The sequence below is a fragment of the Pelophylax lessonae genome, assembly GCF_965119305.1.
Source record: "Pelophylax lessonae genome assembly, chromosome: 3".
Classification (NCBI taxonomy): domain Eukaryota; kingdom Metazoa; phylum Chordata; class Amphibia; order Anura; family Ranidae; genus Pelophylax; species Pelophylax lessonae.
In genome coordinates, this window is record NC_138770.1 from 547,364,636 (window position 1) to 547,385,592 (window position 20,957).

A 20,957-nucleotide genomic window follows, 5' to 3' on the forward strand; every position below is an offset into this window, starting at 1 on the left:
TTGTCTTGCTGAAATGTCCACTCTTGTTTCATCTTCATCATCCTGGTAGATAGCAGCAGATTTTTATCAAGAATGTCTTGGTACATTTTTCTATTCCTCCTTCCTTCAATGAAATTAAGTTTTCTAGTACCCTATGCTGAAAAACAGCCCCACACCATAATGTTCCCACCTCCAAACATCACTGTTGGTATGGTGTTTTTGGGGTGATGTGCAGTGCTATTTGACCTTCAATCATGGTGTGTATTATGGCATCCAAATAGTTTAATTTTGGTCTCATCTGACCAGACTATATTCTCCCAGTATTTCACAGGCTTGTCTAAGGCTGGGTTCACACTATTGTGATTCCAGTGTGGGTTCCTGCATCACAGGTCTCTCGCAGGCAGTTCACACTGCCCTATGCAAACCACTGCGGGTGTCAATACAAAGTTAATGACACCTCCAGATCGGTTTGCAGAACGCAGTGCGAACTTGCAAATGGTGCAGGAATCAGATTGCATGGGTGAACTCCCAAAAAATCAGATTCCAGTGCAGACCAAAAAAAGTGTCCGGCACCATTCTTTTTTTGAATGCGATGCAAATTCAGCCATACATTCTGTATGGCTGAATTTGCATCACACAGACATTGCATGTGATCTGCGCAGCCATGCTGTGCGAATCACATGCGATGTCTGACATCCCAATAGTGTGAACCCAGCCCTAATGTTGTGCAGCTCCAACGTGCTTTTTCCTTAGCAATGGAGTCTTGTGTGGTGAGCGTGCATACAGGCCATACCGGTTAAGTGTATTACTTATTGTTTTTTTTTTTAAACAATTGTACCTGCTAATTCCAGGTCTCTCTGAAGCTCTCCACAAGTGGTCCTTGGCTCTTGGACAACTCTTCTGATAATTCTTTTTACTCCTCTTTCAGAAATCTTGCGAGGAGCACCTGATCATGGCCGGTTTATGGTGAAATTATGTTCTTTCAACTTGCGGATTATGGCCCCAACAGTGCTCACTGGAACATTCAGAAGTTTAGAAATCCTTCTGTAACCATTGCCATCAGTATATTTTACAACAATAAGGTTGTGAAGGTCTTGGAAGAGCCCCTTGCTTTTGCCCATCATATGACGTTTTGAGACACCTTTTTTTAGGCCATCAGTTGAGACTTAAACAGCTGATATTTATTTGCACTGACTAGGGACATGATTGCTTTCTAATTACTGATAAATTTCAGCTGGTGTTTTGGCTCTCCATGCTTTTTTGTACCTCCCTTTCTTCATGTGTTCAATATTTTTTCCCTTTGTCCTTCCATTTTATTACACATAACTTAATTTCTGAACTTATTTTTGATTTTGGTTTTTAATTATGTATAGATCGCATGGGTTGTTACCGACATGGTGGAAATTTCATGTGAATAGCACCTTCAGAAATAAATTAACCTAGAAAAATGGTGACGTGTTCAAAACTTATTTTACACGCTGTAATTACTGCTTTTGGCAGAATATCATCAGAAACCAACACTTTCTTGAGTGTTGATCTCCTGTGTCCCCCGCTGCGCTCATTGTCTTCTCCTGCTAATGGCAAACAAGCTGTTCACTTTGCAAAGGAATTTGCCTCAGAGCTTAGTTAATGAAGTGAAGTTTTCATCATGTCACTGAAACTGTATTGATTAGGCCACTACAAATTTTTGTAAATGTTTGCCAGTTTACAAGGTTCTTTACATAGCTTCCTGAAAACATCACAGTCGTTTGCCTTAATACTTTCATCAATAGTCCACAGCCCTGGTGCAAGTCATGATCTTGCACTTGGGAGGAGTTATGCAAACCTTGATAGGTGGGTGTCAATCTGGAGGAGTGGGAGTGTCAGGGCCTGGACCTAAACCTGGAACCTCTGCTGTGTCTAGCAATGACTCTGCTTGCTGAGCCACCTGGAATGCTGGACAGGTCCCTGGACAATTCCTTAAATGATCCTGCCTTGAATCTTGTTTGTCTTACACCTTAAACATCTTGCTCCTCCCATGAACTTCCTGATTTAAGCCATGTCTTGGCACTTCCTGTTTGCCAGATTATTGGGCTCCTTCCAGACAATATTTTGCTTTTGTCTCTCTTGCTGCCATCTGTATCTTCACTACCATTCATTATCGACCTTTGACTTGTTTCCTGCCTACACTTCTTCTTGATCCCTACCTGCTATATCTACTACTGGACCCCGGGTTGCTCACCTCCTGATGGGGCAATCCTGAGGACCCCAATCTGGTACTAGCATGCAGCAAAACCCATCTCCACCATCAGGAGCTCTGATGAATACCAATTAGTTACTTAGATCCCACACCTCAGGTGAATCCATGTCCTCAGCCAGGGTGACCTGCTTGTAATACCTGTCCCACTTGTCAGTGGGTGCTGCTCCACTGAAATAGCTACTGGCCTCTGAGCCTGACCCCAGACCATGGCAGGGAGTTCCTATGCAGACTACATTTGCATGTAGACCACTCTAGGTAACACCCATGTGATGCTGAGCCTCCAAGATTGAAAGAAGTTAAATCCAATGAATGACAGGGGCAGTCTGAAAACACCTAGGCTGGAGAGGAAAGGTCTAGATGATATAGGATATCCTCCAGTCTGGAAATAAGTCAGGCTCATTCTAACTTACGGCAGATTTAAATGCATGCTGTGAGAAGCTCACAATGAGCATTAAAATCAGAGTAAGCCATTTCCTTATAGGAGAGGAGCCTGTACAACTCTACAAGACTGAACCTAAGGCTGGTGTTCAGCCTAAAAGTGAACCTGACCTAGACTAAAGTAACTACAGTGCTACAGTACAGCCACTGCCTGTGTTAATCAGAAAATGGATCCTTGTGGAGCTCCTTGGATTCTAAGGCAGGACATAGACAGTGCAAATTTCTTTCATCTAGCCACAGGTTGCAGGAAATACATTTTCACAATTCCCCCATCAGCACAAACCATGCTGACAGGGGAATCCCTCCTGCCAAGATATTGTATAGCAGCAACTTGCCATAATCGGAAGTAAATCTGGCAGGTTGTACCCAAGTTGATCAATCAATCAACTTGGTACATTCAGCCTGCCCACTAATGGTTTGAATCTCAATTTGAACCATGTATGGCCAGCCTAAGTCTGGTCTGTACACAGGGCTTCGTTTTATCCAAGTAGTAATCACTCCCTGTGACTAAGAACCTAACTTTATTACTTAACTATCAAATCTAAGAGAAGAGGGAGAACTAAAGAATGTATCCTGAATACCACAACATGTCTTTACTTCAACACTGATTTTAGCTTTTTAGGGCAAGTCAGATTCATTGTATTTTAAAAGGTCTATTTGAAGTTTTCTCCTTTGCAGTCAAATTTGAGAAATCCCCTACTATCATTTTACACATGCATTGTCTGTTTGTTTGCCCTTAAATAATTTGTCCATTCCTCACTAGCTAGGAGATGCTCTGTATAGCTAGCTCCACCCTCTTTTAAGTGAGTCTTTAGATGTTGTTCCGAGCACATGTAATTGCCGAAGCCAGACATACTATAATTTTTTACCTGATGTTGATCTGATGTTAATCTGTGAGGATCTGCACAAGTTTTGTATTTTGGATCAAGTCACTGTCTGCCAATGCTGCTAAGATTATAAATTATAGCTATCTCACCACAGCTGGATCAGTTATAGAGATCACACTTGCGATGATTAGAATGAGCAAGCCAAACACCCACTATTTATTATGTGTTTCCATTCACATAGCATACCTAAAAACGAATTTAAAACAAATATTTCTTATTTTTTGAGTTGTTTGTTGAACAGGTTTATACATAAAACACTTCAGGCAGCTTCTATTTCTTTGCGTTTATATATTATAGCAGTGTAACGATCAGGGACAGACTGGAGGGGAAACACTGGGAGACAGAGCATTAACATACAATGAAACACCGAAGACTTGAGATCTTTGTTAGGACAGAAACTCCTGCACAACTAGTTTACAACTAATAAAGACATCTGCCAGCACAGTACAAACAAGGTTAGTTATGGAAAACAGCACTTCCCAGACCCCTAACAAACATTACTAAAAAAAAGGGAGAACTAAGTGGGATGTTGCAGTCCTTGATCTTTATAAAGGATTTCAATTTTTTTTTTTTTTTTTTTAAGGTATGCTATGTGAATGGAAACATGTAGCAAATATGAAGCACGTGTTATCCCAGTTTGGCCTCAAAAGTGGATATACACTATCATTTATTTTGCATGTGCTATTTCACATTTGACTTGAGCTGATTTTTGAGATAGATAATGGCAGAATTTTACCAGTAATATGTCAGGAACACAAAGTTTGGCAGAGTGACTGCCAGCTGAAGCCATCTCCAGTTATTAATGAAATACGCCACGCCTGCAAGTGCCAGAAGTCCAACTGTAAATGCAACTTGGTATACAATTCCGACAGTTCTTCTGTGATCCAAGCCAACAAACTCTGCAACTAGAATAGGGTGACAATAGTAAGACATATCTGAAATGCTGTGATTATCTTGATTAAACTTACTGTACATGTGTATTAGTATTGCAATATAAATATATAATTATTTTTGGGAATCACTTATGGACCAAGGATGTACTAGATCTGCCTTGTATGTACCTTGTGTGTTTGCTGTTTTGCACTATAACTTCAGCTACGAAACCTGAAAAGTGAGAGTGTTTCCTTCCTAACACAATTATTTACTATTTAACCAATTATCATCCAGTGAACTCCAATTAGCCCTTATTACAGCGGAACTATACTCACCTTCCAGCAATGCAGAATCCTGGAATTCCCCGCCAGCTGTTGACATCTTTGAGCGGCCAGCTTCCAGGTATTGGTTAATATGGCGTCCGTTATGACCTCATCCATCTTTCTTTTTTTACAAAAAGAAAAACTTTATCTCACTCCTTCCACCTAGCTACCTTCTATTCTTAGCTATTCTTTTCTTCTTTTTTGTGCTGTTATTATTTTTACCATAAACAGAAGTTTTTATTTTTTTTTTGTAGTGCTGTGTTAAGCCATGGTTGCCACAAAGCCTCAACTTCAAACTTTTTCATCTCCATTACATGGGGTGATGGGATTAGTAGTTTACACAGGAAAGAGAACGTTGTTTTTGATTTCATTTCATCTCACAAGAAGTGACAAAGACACTGCATGTCTGGCAAGATTAATAGATAATTTCTGTACTTACTAAAAATGTTCTTACGTTCTATGCACAGAAGAGCATCCTAATGAAATGTGCTGTGTTAAGCGATGGTTGCCACAAAGGCAGGACTTCAAACTTTTTCATCTCCGTTACATGGAGTGATGGGATTAGTAGTTTACACAAGAAAGAGAACATTGTTTTTGATTTCATCTCATCTTACAAGAAGTGACAAAGACACTGCATGTCTGGCAAGATCAACAGGTAATTTCTGTACTTACTAAAAATATGTTCTATGCATGGAAGCTCATCCTAATGAAATGGAAAGCAAACATGGTGCCCACAGTCCAGCAGTGGAGGACAATGGTCAACCAGGTGCTTCCGTTATTTAAATGAATTTATATGGGTTGTAATTGTCTGAAAAAAATCTATAATATCTGGGGTACATGGGTGGGGGCTAGAGGACTGTCTCTGTGAATGCTATTGGGTATCCCCCCTCCCCCTCTTTTTCCCCCTTTACCTATTCTTCCGCCCTTCTATATTACCTCTTCATTTCCCTGTTTCCCGGAGTGACTAATTATTAGTGATCTACCGATATCATTTTTTTACCGCCGATACCGATACCAATATTTTGGTCATCGGGTATCGGTATCGGCCGATATCTGCCGATATTTTCGGACATTAAAAATGTTTTTTTTTTTTCATGTCTACAGGTACTGTGGTGGAGGGATCTGGGGGTCTAAAAGACCTCAAACCCCTCCTCTGCATTTAAGCATTCAAAACGCCAAGTTTGGGTGTTTTGAATGCTGTAAGTTTTTTTAATTTGGCGCCGCCAGTACCCGGTAGTGATGTCATGAAATCACTTCTGGGTACGCGGCGGTGCCGAATTCAAAGAAATGGAGACCCGGGACAGACGGCGGTGGTGAAGGTAGGATGTCTCCTCCCGCTCCTTGGAATAACAGCCGAACGGCTTCTCAGCCGCATCGGTTGTCATTACAAGACAGCTGACCGTCAGCTATGGACACCAGTAGCAGGGTGATGCCTCTAGCTGCAGGCATCACCCCGGTACAAGCACTTTCCCTGAAATATTGGCAATATCGGTAAATAAAAAGCCGATTCCGATATATATCCATATCCATATCGGCCCTCAATATATCGGCTTTGCCAATAAACAGGTGATCTCTACTAATTATTGGTGACATATCCGGGGTACTGTTGAACTGCCTTACATTCTGGACTACTACTCAGAATTGCCTGCAGAATTGCTGACTAATTTATGCTTTTATATACAGTGGACACAGTACCTGTGTTGTATTATCTTGCCATGTAACCTATTTTGTACCAATTACGGTTTGATTTGTTAATATTTATCTTTTTTATACTTTATACATAATAAAGTGCATCTGTTGAAAAAAAAATGCTCTTAGCCTGAAAAATAAAAAACAGTTTCAGCCACTTCATACAAGCACTGGTAAGTTGCAATACATACAATGTTTGTTCTCGGGTTTAGTTATATTTTAAATAACCACTGGTCAAAAAAAAAAAAAAGAAATGTGTGTTTACATTTTTTTACTTTTTCATCTGGAAAATATATTGGATAATAATTCTTGGAAGACAATTTTGCCATAACCTTCTTTATACAAAAAAAAAAAAAAAAAAAAATATATATATATATATATATATATATATATATATATATATACATCTTATGTTAGTATATATAATGATACACATTAATTATTGAATCAATAAGCCTAAAGCTGAATATGAAAAACAGCTGCCCACAATGGGTGAACATCTGCAAGAGCTTAAAGCTGATTTCCTGTATCAGTGATAATTTGTTTGGATCATGCCGGTCTAAGTAAACTATTTTCTTCACTAACTGGTGCAGGGGCTGTGTATGCTGTGTAAACTATATGTAGCCTTAGCTACTTACAATATACAGCGATGCGCTCTGGTAGTGGGATGGACACTTCCGCTCCAGGAACAATTTCCAGTTGGGCTGAAGGCTGCTCAACCACTCAGGTGAAGTATTGCATTCTGTGAATGAATACAAAGTTTCCTATGATTGGATAAGGCTGAGAGGCAGCTGGATGACGTCATGATCCCTGCCTTTGCCAATCAGAGGCAGAGGCTACATACAGTTTAAACAGCACACAAAGCCACTGCATCTGTTAGTAAAGTAAATAGTTCATTTGGACCAGCTGGGCTTGGTCCAAACAAACCTTAAAAAGTTCACTGAATGGAGATCAGCTTTAAGTAATTGTATGTAATTCCAAAACTTTTTTTTATTTAGATTGAAAGAAAAAGTTAATAACCGAGTCAGGTATTTATTGTTGTCCTTGCTGAGGTGATTCAACCACTTTGCCCCAGCAAACATTCAACTGGGACAGAACAAAAGGAAGAATCCAGAATTTGTAATTGACAATGGAAGAAGAGGAGTGGGGAGTCCCAATAAAGATCCATTCATATTATTGCAGTATGTTAACAAGCATTATGCCATGCATTTAAGTGCACTACCTTAAGGCAATCATTCCCTTGAATAGGCTGCCTGATGCACCAAAAAAGGTGCAAATTCTGGCGTGGGACCAAACTGCAATGCATATCTATGCATTGCTACATGATGCTTTACAAATCACCTCAAGGTGCTGTTTGAGATGGTGCCACCACATGTGATGTGCAGTTACCACAATATTTTAGCATAAATGGGCCCTAATGGGACACAAAAGGCTAAAAAATAACAGGTTTAACCATTCCCTCGTCTATTCAAAAGTAAAAAAAAAAAAAAAAAATGTTTAAGCCTTAGACATTCTTAAAATAGGATAATATTACACAAAATTTTAAAATTCTACCTAGTATTTTTAGAATAGGAACCCCTGAATATGGAAGCTTCTCTAAAAGAAGTATTTTGATTTTTTTAAATTGTAGTTCTTTTTGAAAATCCCATATACTGTTTATGTCAGTGGCCAGAATCTGATAGAGCACAGCAGTACCAGGTTCACAAAAAAAAAATAGAGGATCATTATACCGATGGTTGCCAAACCTCCCCAGCTCTGTCCTCCTGAACTCCTGGCATTAGTTCCAATCATTACATGGGCCAGAAGTTCAAAGTCAAATGGTTACCCCCATAATGTTTGGGGTCAAGATCAATGAGTTGTGCCCTCCAAGTGTATACCCATCCCATTGCACAGCACACCTGAAAAAAATAAATGGGACAGGTGTACTTGAACATTGGAAATAGACCTGAAGCGCAGAGGGCCAGGCATGACTGCAGAAAAGATAATCAGCACAAAGGCACACTTGCCATTTAGCTTCTGTTAATAAGATTTAGGCTTTTTTGACCCACAATCAATGGACATCTGACAGGATGCAGGTACCAACTGCAAATCTTTTATGGACTTTGAATATCCTAATGGCCATATGCTATACATGATCCTAAATACTGCAGGACCCCACTGTTTGAATACCATGAACAGTCCATATAGAACACTCAATGGGTAGGCCCATTAAATACATTTATGTTGCCTCAACCATATGAAGCAATACTACCAGCCTAACCTGATCAATAGATGCCCCTCTGCTTGATCTTTTTCACTCACTGTTTGTTACTTTGGACTATGGTCCTCTTTTATGTTCTCAAACTTCTTCGGCCGCTAAACATGTCGAGTGTGGCCCAAGTGTAAGTTTTAACCCAGAAACATGTTGTATCTTACAACACGGGTAAAATATTATTACTGCAGTTATGCCTCTCGAACTGACCACTTTGATATGTATTTGTAATACATTACTGATTTTCATATATTCTTTTTGTTTTATCAAATGTAATAAATATCTTTCCTTTGAGTCAATTGTTTATGGTTGTTGACGGTATCAAGAAAATCCTGCTTGCCCCACTTCCTTTCCCTTCCCATTCTCTTCCCCTTTTGGCCTAGAAAAAGCTGGTAGAAATGTCATTACAGGTACTATAGGTATTGGCAGCTTTAGAGCCATGTCACATGTGTTTGTGGGTTTTCACATGCCCTTACAAAATCCTTTAATGCTTGTTTATGTGCCTTTTTTAAACATTAGAAATCTCAATTAGCGACGCTTTAAAAGATTTTAGCAGCTAACCCGGACGAGACGTCATGGATGCCGCCTCTGGGTTACTTTATCGGAGACCTGATTGAAGCCGCATCCGGCTTAGATCGGGACTCCATCCAGCCGACGGACATGCCATCTGGGTGCTCGGGTCTCCCGGTGGGATGGGAGACCCGGGCAGAGCCGCGGAAGGCAGCGGGAGGGGGGACGTCCCCTCCCGCTCGCCGGGTTAACGATCGAGTGGCTCCCGAGCTGCATCGGTCATTACCGCCGGAAAGCCGACCGCCAGCTCTAAACAATGGTACTGGGATGATGCCTCTAGCTAGAGGCATCATCCCGGTATAATGCCGCAAAGTCAGCTGACGTAGATCTACGTTACTTTGCGGTAAGTGTTTAATGGCATCCCAGTCTTAGACCCTTGGGTTCAATGTTGAGTTGGCCCACTCTTTGCAGCTATAACAGTCCCTGCTCTAATTCTTCCCAAAGGTGCTTCATCGGGTTGAGGTCAGGACTGAGTGCAAGCCTGTCAATTTCCTCCACAACAAACTCACTCATCCATGTCTTTATGGTCCTTGCTTTGTGCACTGCTCCAAATCATTTGGTGGAGGGGGGATTATGGTGTGGGGTTGGGATTGGCCCCTTAGTTCCAGTGAAGGGGATTTTTAAGGCATCCCCATACCAAGACATTTTGGACAATTTCATGCTCCCAACTTTGTGGGAACAGTTTGGGGTTGGCCCCTTCCTGTTCTAACATGACTGCACATCAGTTCACGAACAAAGTCCATAAAGACATAGATGAGCGAATTTAGGGTGGAGGAATTTGACTGGCCTCAACCCAATAGAACACCTTTGGGATTAAGTAGAATGGAGACTGCAAGCCAGGCCTTCTTATCCAACATCAGTGCCTGACCTCACAAATGCGCTTCTGGAAAAATGGTCAAACATTCCAATAGAAACACTCTTAAACTATGTGGACAGCCTTCCCAGAAGAGTTGAAGCTTTTATAGCTGAAAAGGGTGGACCAACTCAATACTGAACCCTATGGACTAAGACTGGGATGCCATTGATGTTTATGTGCGTGTAAAGGCAGACATCCCCCAATACTTTTTGTAATATAGTGTATGTACAGTATAACAAAGTTTAGACTGGTTATTTAAGGTTTTTTTGTCCATTTTGGTAGTCTGAACAAGGAAAAAATTATTGAAACTATCCCACTGTAGCCTGATTTTAAGCTCCATTGGCTGCATGACACTTGATTTCACACATCAAAGAAAAAGACCTAGTAATTAGGAAAAAAAGTAGGCTCCTCCCTCCTTTATAGCATTACCTCAGCAACAAAACAGTAGATCTGTATTTACATTTTATAACTTACCCAAAATATATCCTGACAGCCAACTACCTTTGCTGACTAAGCCCTGAATAAAGCGAAAGGTAACCAGCCATGGATACGTTGGAGCAAATGCCACAAGGACACCAAAAACAGCAGTGACGAAGAGGGAAATTAAAAGGCATGGTTTGCGACCAAATCTGCAGACACAAATTAGAGTTGTTAATGAAGGTAGCTTCTATAGAGGACAGAAGAAATCAGAACCAGTTACAGTAAGACCTGAAATATAAAAAAGAGAAGTATTATTTTCACATTATATTTAACAGATATCATGGCATGTAGACCTGTACCTGTCTGCTATGTAGCCAATAAACAAAGAGCCAAGGAAGAATCCAAAATTCACAAATGACTGGAAAAGGTCCAGCTTCCACGAGTCATCACACACAAGATTAAACTGAATAAAGAAAAGATTTAGTTAGTTTTATTGCAATCCATGGCTCATTGAACTCTATTAGCAGTTGGAGTATAAACTCTAAAGTTTAGAAATGCCAATTGTACTTATATGAGCCTTATGTATTTATGAGGTCTCTACTGGAATTGCTTTATTATTTGTGATGCTCTACTGTTGCCAGCAACAAGAAGTCTATTTTTTTATTTTGCAGGTTAGAACATGAAAAGATTAATCTGATTGGCTGTCATCGCAGACAGCATTCAGTTCTAAATTTCCTGCAGCAGGACATTGGAAAGTTGAATCTGACTCAACCGCTATCCTTTTATTATTCTTGGGACTATACAGAGTTCTATAAAACTAATAGCAGAATTAGCTCATTATATTAATATATTCTGTTTTCAGGTACCTCATCCCTAGTCAAGTGGAGAGAATATGGAAAACTGGGGCATGGATTGGGATTTTAAGGGGTACCGTTATGGAACCAATACATATGGAAAATTTTGGGCCATTCAGGGCTCTGTGCGTAGGAGTGCCTATGATGTCCCATAGGCGGGCATGCGATGTGCAGAGGTCCGTGTGGTATACATTACACCACGTCCCTTTGTTTACACAGATGGATCCTCCCTGAGTAGTGCTGTCTCCATCTACAGCCTTACTGCTGTCTTCCGGCGTTACGAGGTTGCATAGCAACCGCATTGGAGATTGGTCCTCTGTGTCATTTAACAGCTGCGCATCGCGTCTACCGACGCGCATGCGCAGTTGTACATCGGACTCCGTGACGTCATCATCGGGCGCGTCGCCCGCTGATGACACCGCAGTTGACGACGCATATAGGCACGCAGCACGCCAGTTTTGTGCAGATGGTGAAAGCGAGACACAGGAGCTAGTCAAGGTAATTACGATAAAGACATTGGATATGCCGAATATCTATCTCTTTTCTAAAACCTATTTTTTAAAACCTTTGATACCACCATGGACTTCCCCTATGCTTGTGAGCCTAGTGCAACATTTTGATATGTCTATTGTTGTAAAGGGGGCCTTGATAAGTCCAATATCTTTACACACTGCTATAGCGATCCAATATATTTATTAGTGGATTGGCTTCCTTTTTTCATATATATTGTCATATTTTATGCATATATATCTATAGAGACTGGCATGTCGGTTTGGAGATCTGAATATAGATCCACAACTCTTGGCATACCTCTCCCTGGGTATTCAATATACACCCGCGTTCTGTGCATCCATCTCCACCATCTGACCAATACGCAAGCTTTGGCATAAAATCCTGGTAGGTAAATACCTTTAAACACTTTTCAATAACAGAAATAATGTTGTGGACAGCTTAATAACAATCATTTCTTGGATATAGAGTCAACAATTATGATATGATTCTACAACAATATAGAGAATTATGTGGCCCACATTGTAATATATGGAACCCTTCATACTCTTTTTGAAGAGCTTATTATATGTTTTACTAGTACCATTTTTTAACTCTCAATTATCATCTAGGCCAAACCTTCTTGTCCAACTGCACCTTGCCTTGCGATCGTCCATGCCCGCCAGGGGGACGTAGTTGGCTTCCAGCACACTTACCCTGGATACATTTTCCATCAGCCCCACAGATGGGAATGTCTACGTCTGCCTCGGCCTGTATGCCAATGTACGTGAACTTCTTTCATATTGATGTAATTGATCTTAAAAGATGTGATCAAATACATGACGTATATGTGTCACAAGTTGGAGAGGCTCCTGCCAATGGCTCCATACTTGACACACACTGATATTCGAAATATTACAATTTCATGAAGAAAATGTGTAACCTTGATACTCACATTTATTAATTCTGTATTTTGCTCTTTTCTTATCACTTTCTTAGCTGTTTATCATAAAGCGCTATCCCTTGTGCCCCTGAGGAAGCGGTATTTACCGCAAAACATGTCGGGTAGTGGAGTCTGGATCCATTAGAGAGCTACACATTGGTACTGGTATACCCAGGCACCCTGTGACCTCTGATGAGTCCACCCCCATGTGATTCTGCTTTGATATTTTATAAGTATATGTATTTGTCATTTTGTATATGTCTATATGATTTTTCTTGTAATATTATTGTCTATTTTTGTTTTCCCTTTGTTGGGAAATACATGTGAACAATAAAAGTAATTTTTTATGAAAAAAATTTCCTATATGTATTGGTTCCATAACGGTACCCCTTAAAATCCCAATCCTTGCCCCAGTTTTCCATATTCTCTCTTCTATAAAACTAAAGTTAAGCTGAAAAAATATCCCTACAGCTGTAATCAGATCTCATATCATATACAATATATTGTCAAATGATGGCCCCTTCCTGTTCCAACATGACAAAGCAAAGGTCCATGTGTACAAAGCAAGGTCCATAAAGACGTGGATGAGCGTGGTTTGGGGTGGAGGAACTTGACTGGCCTGCACACAATCCTGACCTCAACTTGATAGAACACCTTTGGGGTGCATTTGAGAAGAGAATGCGAGACAGGCCTTCTCGTCCAACAACAGTGTCTGGCCTCACAAATTTCTTCTGGAAGAATGGTCTAACATTCCCAAATACACACTCCTAAAATTTGTGGACAACCTTCCCAGAAGAGTTGAAGCTGTTATAGCTGCAAAGGGGGGGGCAGCTCAGTATTGAACCCTATGGACTAAGACTGGGATGTCATTAAAGTTCATGTGTGTGTAAAGGGGGGCATCCCAATATATAGTGTATGTTCCGTATCCTGCAAAAATCTGGATCCTGTAGAAATCTTTACTGCAGGGATGCCCATCCTCTTCCTGCATCTGCACTTGTGGTGCTGCAATGGTTAACAGCTTTGTCTCTTCCCTGAGAACAGCAGTCCAAATGGTCTGATGGGGACACGCTCCATCCTTCCTCCTCCTTCCCCTCATTCACAAATCATGTTACATGGAGCATAATCAATGAAAGAACTTTTCTCAGTGGAAGAGGAGGAAGGTGGGGGAATGTCCCCGTTGCTCTATCTGTACTGCCATTCTGCCTGAAGACCTGAAGTTTTAACTACTTTAGCACCAGAAATTCAGTGACAGGAAGAGGACAGGGCATTCCTGCAGAAGATTTCTCCAGGATCCAGCTGCCTGCACAACGTGAGACATACTTCAGTGATGTGACTATGCGATGTGATTTTTTTTTGGCTAAATTTCAGATTTTGAATTCAAAAGAGCAGAGCTTTCTTCATTTATGGTGGCTGATCAAATAATTAAGTGTAAGTGTAAGTGTGCTGTGATCTAAATCATAAAGATAAATATAGACAATGTTATAAAATGAATAGACCTAACCAACCAAATATACTGGTCAAATCTAATATACTATGTCCAAAAAGTGCCCCACAATGGTGTTAACTGATTTGCATAAAACATTTGTGACATATTTAGTGTAGTCCCTAAAGTGCTGTGTATTCAATGGCTCGAGTGCCCCCTCTCTAACAGTTGTTGATCCCTTACCCAACATAAGAAGGTCAGTATGCAGTATACATCTCCATTTCACACATGAACGTCATTCTCCAACACTCAATCAGCCACCACAGAGACAATAGAACACTCAACTCCTCCAAAAAAATATTACTCAGACAAAAAACAGATCAGGTGAGAGGTCATAGTGCACCATGTATATTAATTAAAAAGTTCCCAAGCCCAAAAATGGAATGCACTCACTTTTACCAGTGCACCCCCCCCCCCCCCCAGCCGACCAGGAAACACTGTTGCTCTGCAAAGTTCACAACCGGAAAACTTCACAACTGGAAGTCTTGTCTCTTATGCGTTTCATCACATTCAATATGTCATCAGAAAGCAAGCCGGCCGCTATCTATTCTGCTCAATTTATACAATATGAAAAAAACTATCTCTATGCCAAATTTACAACTAGTGGGCCAGTCTTTAAATCCAACAATAATAATGTCCCGAGTGGCACACACCAACATGCCTGACAGTTACTTATGGCGCTTTTCCACTGCATGGAACCGAACGGTTCGGCTTGCTTTTGTGCTTTTCCACTGCTGGTACCGCATGGTATGGTGTAGGAACGGTTCGGTAAGGTACGGTACGGCGGCGCTTTTCCACTACATGGAACCGAACGGTACGGCTCTCTTAAACAGTACCACCTCAGTTGTGGTTCCAACAGGGCCGTACCGGTACCATATCCCACAATCCTTTGCATGCAGCCTTGACTGTTTGTCACTACTAGCCACTGATTGGTCAGAGAATCATTGTTATCCCACCCACTTACTTTAGTACTACTTTAGTACTACTTTAGTGGAAAAGCAAACCATACCAAACCGTACCGAACCGTTCCAACACCGTACCATGCGGTACCATGCAGTGGAAAACCAAGCAGGGCCAAGCAGGGCTGAGAAGAGCCGAGTCGGTACTTGCAGTGGAAAAGTGCCATTACAGTATCTAACAAAAGTAAGTACACCCCTCACATTTTTGTAAATATTTATTATATCTTTTCATGTGACAACACTGAAGAAATGGCACTTTGCTACAATGTAAAGTAGTGAATGTACAGCTTGTATAATAGTGTAACTTTGCTGTCCCCTCAAATAACTCAACACACAGTTATTAATGTATAAACTGCTGGCAAAAAATGTTAGTACACCCCTAAGATAAAATGTCCAAATTGGGCCCAATAAGCAACATTTTCTCTCCTCGGTGTCATGTGACTCGTTACAAGGTCTCAGGTGTGAATGGAGAGCAGGTGTTTTACATTTCGCTCTCACTGATCACTGGAAGTTCAACATGGCACCTCATGGCAAAGAACTCTCTGAGGATCTGAAAAAAGAATTGTTGCTCTACATAATGATGGCCTAGGCTATAAGAAGATTGCCAAGACCCTGAAACTGAGCTGCAGCATACAGCGGTTTAACAGGACAGGTTCCACTCAGAACAGGCCTCGCCGTGGTCAACCAAAGAAGTTGAGTGCACGTGCTCAGCGTCATGTCCAGAGGTTGTCTTTGGGAAATTGACTTATGAGTGCTGCCAGCATTGCTGCAGAGGTTGAAGGGGGAAGGGGGGTCAGCCTGTCAGTGCTCAGACCATACACCGCACACTGCATTAACTTGGTCTGCATGGCTGTCGTCCCAGAAAGAAGCCTCTTCTAAAGATGATGCACAAGAAAGCCTGCAAACAGTTTGCTGAAGACAAGCAGACTAAGGGCATGGATTACTGGAACCATGTCCTGAGGTCTCATGAGACCAAGACAAACTTATTGGGTTCAGATGGTGTCAAGTGTGTGTGGCGGCAACTAGGTGAGGAGTACAAAGACAAGTGTGTCTTGCCTACAGTTAAGCATGGTGGTGGGAGTGTCATGGTCTGGGGCTGCATGAGTGCTGTCAGCACTGGAGAGCTACAGTTCATTGAGAAAACCATGAATGCCAACATGTACTGTGACATAATGAAGCAGACAGGGCCAGTGCTAGACTATTTTATGCCCTAGGCAAGACCAGATACTTGCGCCCCCTCCCCCCCCCCCCCCCGCCCCCAAAAAAATAAAAAGGGAAGGGGTTAAAAACTCCTCTATGTCATACCCAGTGACCCTGATCTGATGGCTCCTCTATGTTATGCTGTCATACCCAGTGACCCCCATATTCCTCCATGTCACACCTGGGGATCCTAATGTCCCTCTTTGCCACACCAAGGGACCCCGATGATCCTCCATGTCACACCAGGGGCACCTGATGTTCCTCCATGTCATACCCAGAGACCCTGATGTTTTTCCATGTCACACCTGGGGACCCTGATGTTCCTCCATGTCACACCTGGGGACCTCAGTCCCCCCATGGCACACCCAGGGACCCCAATTCCTCATTGCACACCTGGTGACCCCGAAACCCTGTTACACCCGGTGACCCCTATCCCCCATGGCACACGTGGTGACCCTGATTCCCTTTCACACCAGGGAACCTCCATGTCACACCCAGGAACCCTGATCCCCTGTTCTGGGGACACTCACTGGACGGTATGAAGAGAGTGGCTCGCACTCTGCCCTCCTTCACTGTGATCCTGCTGATTCCTTCTTCTAGGATGCTCCTCTTCTGAACCACAGTGCTCACCACAGCTCCAACCGGCTCCTGGTGAAGGGAGAAGCAGCACTCCGAGAACTCCGCACGTCCCTAATCCCAAACCTCCTCAGACCATTCCGGTGCCTCGTCGTTTCTGTTCCAGTAAAGGTGCCCAAAAAAAACGCCTGCAACAACACACCTGGGCGTTTTTGTAGCAGGCGTTTTTTTGGGCATTTTTTGGGCGTCTTTGGAGGCAGGCATAACATCAGAACTTCTGTGTAGGGGTATATATACACACACACTTTTATACAGTATGTATTTATACACATACGCACATATAGGTGTGATAGGAGCGAAGTCCTACGCCTGTTAATTATTTCATTAGCGCAGGCATAGGGTTCTGCTACTTTCACACCTATATATGTGTATGTGTATATATACATACATGTGTGTGTGTATATATACCCCTACACAAAAGTTCAGATGTCATGCCTGCCTCCAAACACGTCCACAAAAAAGCCCAATAAACGCCTGCAACAAAAAGCCGGGTGTGGCAGGAGCGAAGCCACTATCCTGCTCTATTGCAATTCTAATAGAAACAATCTTTTTTCTATGGCTTTCTATGGCGGTCACCCTGACATGGAAGGGTTTGGTCACCCTGCCACAGTGGTGGGATTCAGCCGGTTCGCACCGGTTCCATAGAACCGGTTACTAACATTCTGCGAGTTCACAGAACCGGCTGAATCCCTCTGCGCGTCCGAGCGCAGTACAATTGAATGTCCCGCGCTCAGACCGCGCAGCCGCAGACGTGGCGGCCAAGGAGCGGAGCAGTGCGCCCCGACCCGCCCATTCTGTGACAATAGCGAATGAGAATTCACTATTGTCACACGGATCCTCCTCCTGGCCAATCAGGGAGCCGGTCCTCCCGCTTCCTGATTGGCCGAAAGGCAAACACCGTGCCATTGGACGAGGAGGAGGCGCCGCGGGAGGACTGAAGACTCGGAGACGCGGGGAGCCGGGGACTGCAGAGAAGCTGCAAGAGAGGTAAGTGCGGGGGGGATCGCTGGCACTCTGCAATCATTGGGGGCAATGTGTGGCTGACACTCTGCAATTATTGGGGGCAATGTGTGGCTGGCACTCTGCAATCATTGGGGGCAATGTGTGGCTGGCACTCTGCAATCATTGGGGGCAATGCTGTGACTGGCACTCTGCAATCATTGGGGGCAATGCTGTGGCTGGCACTCTGCAATCATTAGGGGCAATGCTGTGGCTGGCACTCTGCAATCATTGAGGACAATTCTGTGGCTGGCACTCTGCAATCATTGGGGGCAATATGCATTGAAAGGGGGCATGCTGGTCTCTCTGCATTGAAAGGGGGGCACGCTGGTCACTGTGCATTGAAAGGGGGCACGCTGGTCTCTGTGCATTTAAAGGGGGCACGCTGGTCATTCTGCTGGGAAAGTCGGAACTGGTTACTAAAATTTTTGAATCCCACCACTGCCCTGCCATAGCAGTCAGAGTCAGTTAACCCTACACTACACTACGGTCCCCTGACACTTAACACTTTCCCTACAGAAACTAGATTATTAAATCTAACTATAGTGGAAAATTGTACCCTAACTACACTAGATATCCCTTTCCTCACACTAATAATTGCTAAATGAAACTTTGAAGCAGGAGTAACAGAACTGCTTCCACTCTCTTCCACATCCCTGTATTAATGCTAGAGATTTGGCGGGGCTATGTTATATACTGGGGGGCGTATTCACTACTGATTGGCCTCTGGACCCCCTAGTCACTCCAATCACATTCCTAGCATCCTCCTGCCCCCTCAATTGGCTTTTACTGATGGTTCTGGTCCAATCACGGGCTTTTAAAGCCCAGTTCCTGTCCCATTGCATTTTGGTCGGTTCTGGTTGCCGAATTCTGAACTTTTTCAGCAAAAAGTTCGAAATTCGGCCGAATTTAGAACAGTCAATGTTTGGGTCGAACCGATGGTCGACCCGAACCGTTCGATCATCCCTATTTATAAGTATGTGATGCAGCTGTTAGTGTTTTGTAGCAGGGGAAATTGGTGGTGGTGGGGGGGGGGGGGGTTCTGTACTGTACTGGGGGAGGGATTTTTTGGTTGTACACTAGCCTCTAAGATATGCATTCCTGAACCCTGCACTCCGTAAAGACACTTTAATTGTTAGTGCAATTTGGCCACACCCATCAAATAACAATACAGAGGCACAATACTGCAAAATGTAAACTCACAAAACATAGCCTAAATTATACCATGACAGTCACTGATGGCAATGGCCACCAAAACTTGTAGATATGTTTTGCTGTTGGTAAAAACACCTAGATTGGACAAACAGCCCTCATTTCTCAGAAGTATAACTCAATTGAAACTCCACGTTCACAGATAAATTTATACCATGTACAATAGAAATGCAAATCATTTTGGAATTAATTTTCAATAAAATGTACCGTAAAATTTTTAGCCTGGAGCTGATTTTCTACAACTGCTAAAACAGTCAAAGTTGGTTTCTTGCAATATGTCCTACTGGTGAAGTTCTTTAAACCACTTGTGAACAGAACTCACCCAAAAATAAAAATTGTTGTTTATGGTATCGGCACCCTTGTTTTCCCAAAACATTCCCTAAAACTGGAAATACATTTTTACCCATTTTACAATATGAGTGTACAGTCTCCTTTAAATCTACCAACAACTATTTAGTACAAAGGCGTTCCTGATTTGATACAAATTGATCAGATAGTTTATATAAATCCTCATATTACAAAGTTTTGGTACATTTAAAGTTAATTGGGCAAGGATTGTACAATAAGGTTGTATGTATGTAGTATGTATGCAAAGTTGTGGTTAGAAATCACGTGGCCCCATACAGCCTACCTGACAGGGCCCCCTCCCCCCGTCCGAAGGTAACTGAGGACATAGATTTATCAGTCCTTTTCTCTGTAGCCTCAGATGCACAGATGAATGAATAGGAAGCACTCTGAGGCTTCCTGCTCATTCACAAACTGAAGCACAGTAAACACAGTGTACATGATTCAGTGATGAATGGACACAGGAATGATAGGTACTGATCACTCACTGTGTTCATCCAGGAAAGGAACGGGCCAGTAAATGCCCTCCATCTTGAAACATCACCCTGTGTGCCCGCCGCAGCTGCCAGCAGGAAGGGAGAGGAGGGAAGATGGCAACACTGTGGGGGAAAGGGGCACACAGGACCCAGACAGCAGATGGAAGAGGTGCATTTGCTAGAACCAATCCCCCGCAACCAGAGGGGGAAAGAAGAGGAGAAGCGGGTAGCGCTGCAAGAAGAGGCAGAAGAGGAGCAGTGTCTGCAATAAGACAGTACAGCCAGACCTCCTGCTCAACAGGTGCCTGGGCCCCCCTTTTGAACTAATGGGGCCCGAGCCCAGTACAGGAGGGCTGGTTGTACTACCTTATCAGCGGCCCTGTATGTATGTATGTATGGTGAGCTTAAGACTTTTCAATGACAAAGAAAGGGGAATTCATTCTTTGTTATTATTAAGACTGCTTTGGTGGTGATACTTAAGGCAAGCACACAGCAATATCATTTGCTAAAATAGCAATAAAAGAATACTACTAAAATTAGTGTGTGCTATAAATTACCTCCAGCGTTCTCCAGTTTCTTACTAGAGGCTGCCATTTTGCTAAAGCACAGAGCCCCTGAGCAGCATTAAATCTTTTGGCTGTCAGCAGATCGACCTCTACATTTTCAGCACAGTGACAAAAAAAAAAAACAGGGAGCAACTAAGAATGTGCAGAGCAGGGTGAGACATTGTATTACTGGATTTTAAACAGTATAGGCACTTATGCTACAAATCTATACCTGCAAGGGGCTAGCATAAAGTGATCTAGCAGTACTTTTTTCTGACTGAAGTTCCACTT

At 42.5% G+C, this 20,957-nt stretch overlaps 1 protein-coding gene across 2 annotated transcripts in view; it reads right to left on the reverse strand.

The window, feature by feature from the left end:
- Window positions 1-20,957, reverse strand: part of SLC22A2 (solute carrier family 22 member 2) — a 213,205-nt gene that overhangs the window by 176,793 nt on the left and 15,455 nt on the right. For both annotated transcript variants that reach the window (XM_082250266.1, XM_082250267.1), the window contains exons 2-4: window positions 10,885-10,988; window positions 10,580-10,734; window positions 4,280-4,448 (exon numbers count right to left, since the gene is read on the reverse strand). In XM_082250266.1, the coding sequence (XP_082106392.1) occupies window positions 4,280-4,448; window positions 10,580-10,734; window positions 10,885-10,988 (428 nt within the window). The remainder of the gene's footprint in view (window positions 1-4,279; window positions 4,449-10,579; window positions 10,735-10,884; window positions 10,989-20,957) is intronic.